The sequence below is a fragment of the Alosa pseudoharengus genome, unplaced genomic scaffold (assembly GCF_046254945.1).
Source record: "Alosa pseudoharengus isolate Yale_2024_CS ecotype anadromous, Long Island Sound unplaced genomic scaffold, YU_APseudo_1.1 YU_APseudo_1.1_scf_13, whole genome shotgun sequence".
Taxonomy (NCBI): Eukaryota; Metazoa; Chordata; class Actinopteri; order Clupeiformes; family Clupeidae; genus Alosa; species Alosa pseudoharengus.
Window position 1 is genome coordinate 16,405,096 of NW_027468598.1, and position 10,000 is coordinate 16,415,095.

Sequence of the window (10,000 nt, forward strand, 5' to 3'; positions counted from 1 at the left end):
TCTCAGGTCACAATCCCATAGGCTCTGCACACTCTGATGACCCTTCACCTACAGAGAGGGCTTATGAGTCTGCTTCTCCCCAATCTCCCACATTGGGTATTCTGCTGTAAATCACAATGTTCCACCTGTCCTCTCCCCACGAGACCTCATCTGCTTTATTCCTAACTGTTATTCACAACACCACTCATGATCACATACACTACGCACACACAGAGCCACAGACACAGACACACACACACACACTCCGTCTCAAGGACACAATCCGAAATCCAATCTTCACACCCAACTCCACCTCACACTGAGTTTAAGAGACTCCATAAGCATTCACATGGAGCTCAAAGATTTACAACCTCAATTACAGAGTTTATTGAGGAGGGAACAATTAAAGACCCTCTGCAGCAAGAGCACTGTGGAAGATTACAACTGGAAGACTTGAGTGGGAAAGCAGATACAATCCACACAATAAGCACTTCACAGTGCCCTGCAAATCACTCCCTTCAGCATTCCAAGAACCAGATCTGTGTTCAGTCACTGCACAGCTCAAGCTTTAGTGTCACAACCACATGTTGTCTGGCACACATACACTTAGACGTAGACAGTACATGCACACTGATACCCACACTGGCTCAAGCAATATTATGTAAGGATACTGCAGTCTGCATTGCTAGACAGGCACAAAGCTTACCCACGGACTGCAAAGGATAGTAAGATGACTCAACACAACAGCATTCACCCAGCTAACACATACAGCTAACATGTACACAAACCTCTCGTTCTCTCTCTCTCTCTCTCTCTCTCTCTCACACACACACACACACACACGAATATATACAGACTCACACATACACTGCTGAAACTGACACTCACGCACAGACCAGCCACACAATCAAAAAGGAGATCCTCCCCAGCTCTCGGCTCTTGTTGCCGGCTAAGATTCTACTGCTAGTGGTGCTGATGCTGCTGCCGCCGTTACCGTGGCATCCAGACAGCAGGGAGGGTGGAGTCTCTGGCTACAGCATGTCTGACCCATGCTAGGCCAGCAGACGGCTTCAACCAGCACCAGAGCACAGGGGAGGAGGGCTCACAAATGCTAACAGAGGGAGACACACACACACACACACACACACACACACACACACACACAGTACACACACACAGTACAAGCAAGAGAGGGAGGGAGAGAGACACTAACAGCACAGAGAGGGAAGAGGCAGAATGAGAAAGGGAAAGAAAGAGAGAGAAAGAGGGGGAGGAAGAGAGGGAGAGGTATAGCAATAGTGAGAGGATGCTTCAGTTTAAATATCCTCACCTCTGTGTCTTGGTGTGTGTGCGTGTGTGTCCTATGTGGTGCCCTTCTGGAACAATGACTAACGCTGAATCTGCCTTCTCTCCTCGAGCCACCCCTTCTGTTTCTCCTCCCTCACTCACACACATGCAAACACACAGACACAGACATACACATCACACACACACACACACACACACACACACACACACACACACACACACACACACACACACGGATACGCACTCACACACATTTATCACAGACACACATGTGCACACTATCCTGTAATATCCCTTGATGTAAAACTTAGATACCCCCCCCCCCCCCGACACACACACACACACAAACATTAAGGCTCATCTGTCAACGAGGGAACAGAGGAAAGACGGCTGGGGGAGGGGTCAGATCAATATAGGACTGAGTTACCGGCATGTCTCCCCCTCCTCTCTCTGTCTCAGGGTCCACAGGGAATATGTGTGCCCACATTTACATACCTGCACACATCCATTCTGAAACATCACCACAAACAAAGGCAGACATGCTTAAATGATGATTGTAACATGGGAATGATACGAAGCGCACTGGGAAATTACCTACACCAGGAGCAATGCATTTCAACACTTACAGTTACATTTACTATAGAACAGTACAATAAAAGTCCTGTATCTAAGCTTTCATAACAAGTGTGTACCATAAAATGTCTGAAGAAGGGCTTGCCCCAAAACATCACATATTTTTTTAAAAATGATTTGCTTGGGAGTGATTGGTGTGCAGACTTTACTTTATAGTTTGTACCAATTAATCATCAAAATGAAAATCAAAATGTCTCAGGTCAAATGAGATTTTTGTTCTACTGAACAAAATTCTAAATGTGTAATAGGAATGTTTCATTGAGTAACATATCAGTGTTCAGGTAAGTGTGACTGAAATGTTACCTTTCCCCATGCACTCAAATTAAATGACCACAACCATAACCAAACCAACATGTGCCACAATATTCCAGCGCTTTCTTTAACACTCAATGACCAACGCCCAACCAGCGTCACGCTCACGTCTGCGTCACCCCAACCACTCAGCTAGGGGCATGGGCTCTGGGTGTGGCTAAGGAGCTCAGAGATGGCCGATCAATCACAGTAAAAGCCTCCCGGGCCTGGGGATGGGGATGGAGGCTAATCAAATTCATTATGCCCAGCAGAGAGCTCTTCCGGCTGGGTTAAGCTCAGGACATTTTGCCTGGAGACTACCGGAGCATAGGGCTATTGGCTAACTGGAAGGAAATAGCATCCTGAAGATGACTCAAACTTTGATGGCTCCTGTGAGTGACAACAACAGATTGGAATAGATTGAGTTTTATCAACACACAACTACTGCACTCTGTAACATTCCATACAACTAAATAACATTTACTATTCCCTTATGTCTCCATCCTGCAGGCTACTGGCTCTTTCACAGAGCATGAATGTTTCTATCTTTACACTCTAACTAACACGGCTAGTTAATAATGCAAAACTGTCTACATTATTGGACTCTTAAATCTGAGTCATCATAAAGCACCACATACTGCAAATAAATAAATAAACAAAAGAAATGTAAATCCCATATCGCCCAGACAACCATGCATAATATATTGTAAGTGATGAGAGAAGATTAAAATAACATTTTGTTAATGGATTTAGAGTTTTAGTGATTAACAGGTTTGTAATTTTCCCACTCACTGTTAACAGGGCAAGCGGCTGTACAGTAAATGTCATCAGAAGAGCTCACATCATCACAGATAATGGGCACAGAGGTATGAAGTCACTTCTTTCTCTGCTCTGGCTGCATTACAGTAAAACAATGCATCCATTCAATCTACTGAAAATACCTCAGCTTCTCCATCAACAGTGTCCTAACAGCAGCCACTGTAGATTTCCTCAAACTTACAGTTATCATTGGACGCAAGGGGTGACAGCTTGGTCAATGCAATCAAGCCAAACATAAGAATAATGGTCACTAGTACTCAATATGATCTATTATCTGGTCTTAATGAAGTCTTGCTTTTCCTTAGTTAGCAGCTTTATTAGCATACATGTATGATGAGAACCACAGAGATGAATTGGAGCCTTTGTCTGTACACTCTGAAGTCCATTATTAACTAATCCCTCTCTCGTGAAACCAACATCAAAATATCCCTCTGAAACCATTGCAACAAAGCTCATTAGCTCTGACCATAAAGGGAGTGAGCTGGACGTATTCAAAATCAAAAATCAATTCCAGGAGGACTCTGTCTACAACAATGCAGCTGCAACTAAACCTCGTCAACATCTTTGTGTCCACAGAGGCATGAACCAGCAGGGCAGACTGTAGACTAAGCTTTCTGCTGTTTCCCAATGCCCACATAGAGGCCTGTGAGTCATTTCTAGGATGCAAGTATACACAATGCTACCCATGCTTTCAATAACAGTTTTCTTTTAAGCCCTGCTGTGTGCTTAGACTTATAATTGAATTCCATGGAACCTGCATCCTGGCTTGACTTGTTTTTCTGCCTCTTTCAATCTAGTCATTTTGGAACAGCCAAACGTTAATAGTTTCTGACCGTAAGACAGACATGTTGTCAGCAAACCATAAGACTGCAGATGCTAGATGGGCTGATAAGGGAGAAGATGAAGCTGTGACAGGTGATGTGTGTAACCTAATCGAAGTACGGTAAGCATGTCCCCATCTTCTGATGTTATTCCCTACCATGAGACAATCATGCCATCTCAGGATGCTTTGTCATCGAAACGCAAAGTCAGTTTTGTACATCTTCTAAGTGCACTGTTCCAGTGCAATCCAATATTATTATGTGAATGAAGTACCATGAGAACATAATAATCATGTTTAGATGCTAAAGATCAAATTGGAAATTGTTCTTCATTGTGGCATTTACCTGTACAGTAATGGGTGACCTTACACAGAAGTCAGGCATTTTGCAGCTTTAGTTGAATCTGTAGCACTCTTTGCGTAATGGTTATTTATTATTTCTTTCAGAAAAGGATGCCTTCCCCCGCCTTGTTTGACTTCATTCCCCCACACTATGGCTCACATTTCCTGGAGCAGTGGACAGCTAACTGGCATCGTCAGGACAGGAGCACACCCCTCTCAAAGAGAGCTGTAAATTCTCTGTGTAAGTGGCTTTCAAGGATTACAGCAGGAGCAACACTGACACAGTGGATTTATGTCAACACCTGAAACAAGATGGCATTTCAGACCAACCTAAACACATAAAGCCTATGAAAAGATTGCTGTAACTTTATGCAACAATCAATCTCTTATAGAGGCATGTTTTTTCTAGCTAACTAGCATGGTATCATCTTCAGATTCATCCTTTTTTCAACTAGACATTTCAGACGGGGAACTATGGAGTCCTGTGGTCCAGGTTGGAAAATGTCTGAATAACCTTCACAGCACAGCACCAATGATACTGCCAAAAGACACCAGTTAGCATGGTATCCGTGTATCAGCTTTTTATCAGTGCCAACTGGACTGTTCTTGGTGGTTTTTGCATGCTTTTTATGTAGTTAGTTCACTAGTTTAAGACAGAAACTTAATAATATTGCCATAAAGTCTGTGCACCTTAAAGACTGTCTGTTTCTTTATCAAGGGCAACACTAACACAATCCAAGCAAAATTATATGGGCATTTAGACTCAGTTATCTCTGACCGTGTATGTATAGCTGTGGCCTACAGCCCTTTAGTCTAAACAAGGTGCATGTAGTAGAGCAGCTGTTGTCACGTACCTTCTGGCAGAAATGCTGGGTGGTGATGGCAAAGACCTCCAGACCGCGGCTGGCCTTGCCCAGCTCGGCCTGCAGGCTCTGGAGCTGCCTGGCCTGCTCCTCGCAGCGCTGCCTCAGCTTCTCCACCAGGGCGCGCTCTCGCTCACGCTCCTTCTCCCGCTCCTTCTCCCGCTCACGCTCAGCCTCCTGCACGCTGGAGCGGCCCATAGACGACTTCTGGCGCACTGAGGAAGGAGACATGTTCAGGTGCACGGTTCAGGTGCAGAGGTGAAATCTGCTGAATTCTGGCAGGTGTGATGTGAGGGTGAATCAGCAGAAACGCTTCGCTATGGCTGGCTGAGTCATGTTATGATCACTGAAGATAACCTAACCATATCTCACGATTGGCAATAAGGGGGACTTTCCATAAGATCATCTCTCAATGCAAATCAAACCAGCCATTAGGCTAACTGAAATAAAACCATGCCAATCTCTATATGGTGAAGGGTATGTGATGATGTGGGGCTATTTTAATTCCAAAGGCCAAGGGAACCTTATCAGGATGCATAGTATCCTGGATCCATGAAATAATTGGCCTTTTAAAATAAACCTTTGCCTGCCTCTATGGGAATTTAACATAGGGGGGTACAGTATATACTTATGGAAGAACATTTATTTATTCACGCTACATTATTCACTCACAAAGAAAATTAGCGTCCTTAAAGGTTGGATTGTTTCTCATTTTTTAAATTCAGGCATTAAGATCAATTTCCAAAAGATGATTTTTTATTCCTCTTTTTAGTCAATTTTAGGATGTTTCTGTAAACTTATGATCACAACTGTATATAAACATGGACAGGTTCTCTTATATTAGTCTTTCTCTCTTTTTACTCTCTGTTTCTCTGTTATTCCACGTCTGCCCATGCTTACATTTAAAATAATAATTAATAATAATAATAATAATAATAATCATAAGATTTATTTTCATAGCACCTTTCATACACAGAATGTAGCTCAAAAAGCTTTACATTTGGAGCATGTAACACAATAATAGAGAAGATTTTGTCATTATCAGTTATTTATGAAACATACAGTACATACATACTGCAGTGAGACAGACATACTGTATTACATGCACACTTCCATGAAACCTTTTAGAGCCTGCATAGCATACTGATCGGAACAGATGTGAATGTATAGAGTTGATGGCCTATTGTCTCATTCCTAAAGCAAAATGTTTACCTCAATTCTTTACTCAGCCTCTCCCCCACATCCCTATTAATATATTTGGACCTTGTTCGTATGTGTTATTTGAAAGTTGCTCTAGTGTGGGACTCAATTAGTCCCTGTGTGTGTGTGTGTGTGTGTGTGTGTGTGTGTGTGTTTGTGGGAGTGTGTGTGGGAGTATTCATTATGTAATCACAAAGTGTATATATTTAATGTTGAAGAACATGTGTATGAACACAAATTGCTGTCAAAATATCTAATCTAATTAATTTAATCAGATTGCACTGCCACCCTTATCTAGTTTGAGAAGGCAGAAACAGCTCAGTCACATGCATTTAAGAAGAGGCTAAAGTGAATTAGCAGCCACCAAGCTCCACTTGCTGCCATCATCCCAGTCGCCATGACAACGGCAAGCAGCCATGGCCCAGGTAATGGGGCACAGAGAGACTAGTGGGAGGGTGAGGGGCTGCACTCTCATGACTACCGGCAGGAAATTAAGATCTCTGCCTACTCAGATCATTTACCCACACACACACACGCACACACACGCACACACACACACAAACCATCATGTGTTTGATACACACATTTGTGTGTGCATCTTGTTGTACACATAGGTAGGCGAACACACACACACACACACACACACACACACACACACACACACACACACACACACACACACACCCCTACACACACACACGCATACATACACAAAAGAAAAGTGGAGAGTACTTACCAGGAGATTGTGGTTTAGGTGACACAACAGCAAAGCGTTTTGGTGAGGAAACTGCAGGCTTTGTATTCTCAGAATCCTTCTGAAATTCTTTACGAGTGGCTACAACAAACAAAACGTTTCATTATCTGAAGGATTTGAAAACCACCATATATATCAAACTGTCTGAATATTCATGTAGATTTCTTATTAAGTTATTAATACAGTATTAATTAACCATAAATTAATTATGCAAAATCATTTTCTGTGACAACTGTTACAGTCCAGGATGTCCACTGGGTGGAGGCATTGTTCCAGTCTTATGAAACCACTTCACTGCTGAAGGGGCATATGAAGCAGGCTTGAGCAAAATTCCAGAATTGAATTGAAACTGGCTCTTAAATTCCAATTAAATTCTTGAATTTCACTTGCATTTCAATTGAGGTACCAAACAGGAAGCAGAATTGCAATTCGAATTGTGCACAACCCTGATTTGAAGGCGTTCTTTCCCTCAATTTACACAAGAAGCAGCACCAGAGACAACCAGCAGAGGGCCCCGTTATACACCTCTCACACCACACAGAGCCGTAAACACACACACCAAACACAATTCATCATCCAGAGCTCGGGTGTCGTGACATTATTGCATCTGCTTGCATCACGTTCAATTGCTGACAGAGACACAATGTGACTTTGGAATTATCAACTCATATATTCCTATTAGCAGCTTACAGTGGACAGATCTGCATCCTCCCACAATGAAAACATTTCTGCATTGTGATTCATCCCCTGGCCTGCAGCACCTCTTCTGGTGGTGTGCTCTCGGTGTAAAATGCTGACTGTATCCTGACAACACTACGCTGTTTACTGGACTAATGAGCTACCACACACTACACTCAATGTACAGTATATCCACACAACCAGTGAAGATAATAGCTAAATAATATGAGTATATGAATATATGAATATATATAGACTAAACTGCAAAGCATTTCTGATATTGAAAAGCACATACACATGTCTTTCAGCATGATTATTAAGAGAAGTAATGGTGCTTATTACTAACCACTACAACCGTCTAAATCCTTCTCACATCTATTAGACTCAATTAGTCCCTGGGTAGTCATGCAGTCATGCAGACACATGCTATGATATCTCAAATACCAAGTGTGTGTGTGTGTGTGTGTGTGTGTGTGTGTGTGTGTGTGTGTGTGTGTGTGTGTGTGTGTGTGTGTGTGTGTGTGTGACATTCTTGAAAGTGTTGAGTGTGCTTGCCTTTATGAGAACTATACCCAGCATACCCAACAAACATTCCTTGCATAGTGATGCTGCTAACAGCAATATTAGATGAGTACTAAAGTCAAACTACATGTGCCCCCACTAGTAATGTATTTGGTTCAAGTGATGTAGAGAAAGATAGATAGATATTTCATATTTTGGAACCACCTTGCCCCCTGTTTATGAAACTCAATAAACAGTTGATCACAAAAAAGATAGATAGATAGATAGATAGATAGATAGATAGATAGATAGATAGATAGATAGATAGATATAGGCTATAGATTGATAGATAGATAGATAGATAGATAGATAGATGGATGGGTGGATGAGAGTTCTGCTTTGGTGGCTTCATTACTGATTCCACAGTACATCACAAAATATATGTCAAGCACAGACTAACTATACTGATGCCATTGCTTTGGAGGACTGAATGCCTCTTGACTACACTATCCTTACAACTGCTTTTAGATCTGCTCCTCTGTAATAGACACCACATGACACATACCACTTATGCTGTAAGAGTATACTCTCTTATGCCCTCTTTGACGGGTGGATCAGGATGCACCCTTACCCGCGGGGGAGCTCCTTGTAGGGGGAGGGAAGCTGCGTCGGGTGGGAGGAGGTGCGTTGGGGGGCTGGGGGCTCCCACGGCGCACAGGGCAGGGCGGCTCACTAGGGGGCGCCGGCGCTCTCTGCACAGACACATCCTCCAGGCCTGAGCCACTGGCTGGACCTGCACCAAGCAAATCCAGAGGGGAAAAGAAATCCATGTCAGGCCATTCAGTCTGAAAGAGCTTCAATTGATATCAACTTTATCCTGTCTGCAAAACAGCTAAATTCACACACACACACAGAAACACACAAACACATATTGATGTCTTTTTTTAGAGATCAGTGATGGTCAGTGAACAGCTCATGGACACACCACACACACACTTTTGACCTCCCACAAGGAGAGAACTATTCATCAATACTTTTTCCTCTCCAACTTTAACCTCCCTGCCTTTATATTTGATTGCTGTGTGTGTGTGTATGTGTGTTTGTGTGTGTGTGTGTGTGTATTTCTGCTCACATTCTCTGTCTGTCTTTTTGTCTATCTCTGTAATGCTTTAATGCTCACATACAAACACACCCACACACACCACTTAATGAAGTCGAGGTAATCCAAGGACCTGCCGAAACCCCCCCCCCCCCCCAACTTTAATGGAAACTACTGCGGAGACATTCCGTTCTTATCTGGTCTCCCTGACGGTTGCCACTGTGTGATATTCACATCACAGTGAATTTAAATGCTCGCTTGAAAAGACGGCTGCAGATGCATCCCATCAATATCCAGCAGCGTTGGGCGGGACGCACACACGTACACACACACACACACACACACACACACACATGCACACACACACACACACACACACACACACACCTCACCACAAAGCAATTTCAATCCATCCACAGAGAAGGATGCTGTTCTTGCCTCCCACCATACAAAAGTTTCCTGGAAACAATCGCAACAACCAAAAGCACCTCAAAGGCAAGACTAAGATTCATGTTCAGTGGCTTCACATTCCTTCCCATAATTACACTAAGGGCTAAGGTTTTTTTTCCACGCCATTAGGTTGGTTGCTTTCAGCTTGAAGATGCTGCCATGACGGGCAATCGATAACGTCCAACGTAACGTCTCCTCGAAAGCTTGTTTTTTGCCGTTTTTTTTTTTTACCCTTGGCAGCCCATTTATCTTCCTGGTATCAA

The 10,000-nt window shown here is 43.0% G+C and overlaps 1 protein-coding gene and 1 long non-coding RNA gene across 2 annotated transcripts in view; both read right to left on the minus strand.

Annotated features, from left to right (window-relative positions):
- Window positions 1-5,286, minus strand: part of mtus2b (microtubule associated tumor suppressor candidate 2b) — a 23,530-nt gene extending 18,244 nt beyond the window's left edge. The window contains exon 1 of the mRNA XM_076281685.1: window positions 5,047-5,286. Within this exon, the coding sequence (XP_076137800.1) occupies window positions 5,047-5,286 (240 nt within the window). The remainder of the gene's footprint in view (window positions 1-5,046) is intronic.
- A 1,714-nt stretch (window positions 5,287-7,000) lies between these two features.
- LOC143121147 (uncharacterized) overlaps window positions 7,001-10,000 on the minus strand; it is an 11,611-nt gene continuing 8,611 nt past the window's right edge. The window contains exons 2-3 of the long non-coding RNA XR_012986419.1: window positions 8,820-8,981; window positions 7,001-7,090 (exon numbers count right to left, since the gene is read on the minus strand). This is a non-coding gene — a long non-coding RNA (uncharacterized LOC143121147). The remainder of the gene's footprint in view (window positions 7,091-8,819; window positions 8,982-10,000) is intronic.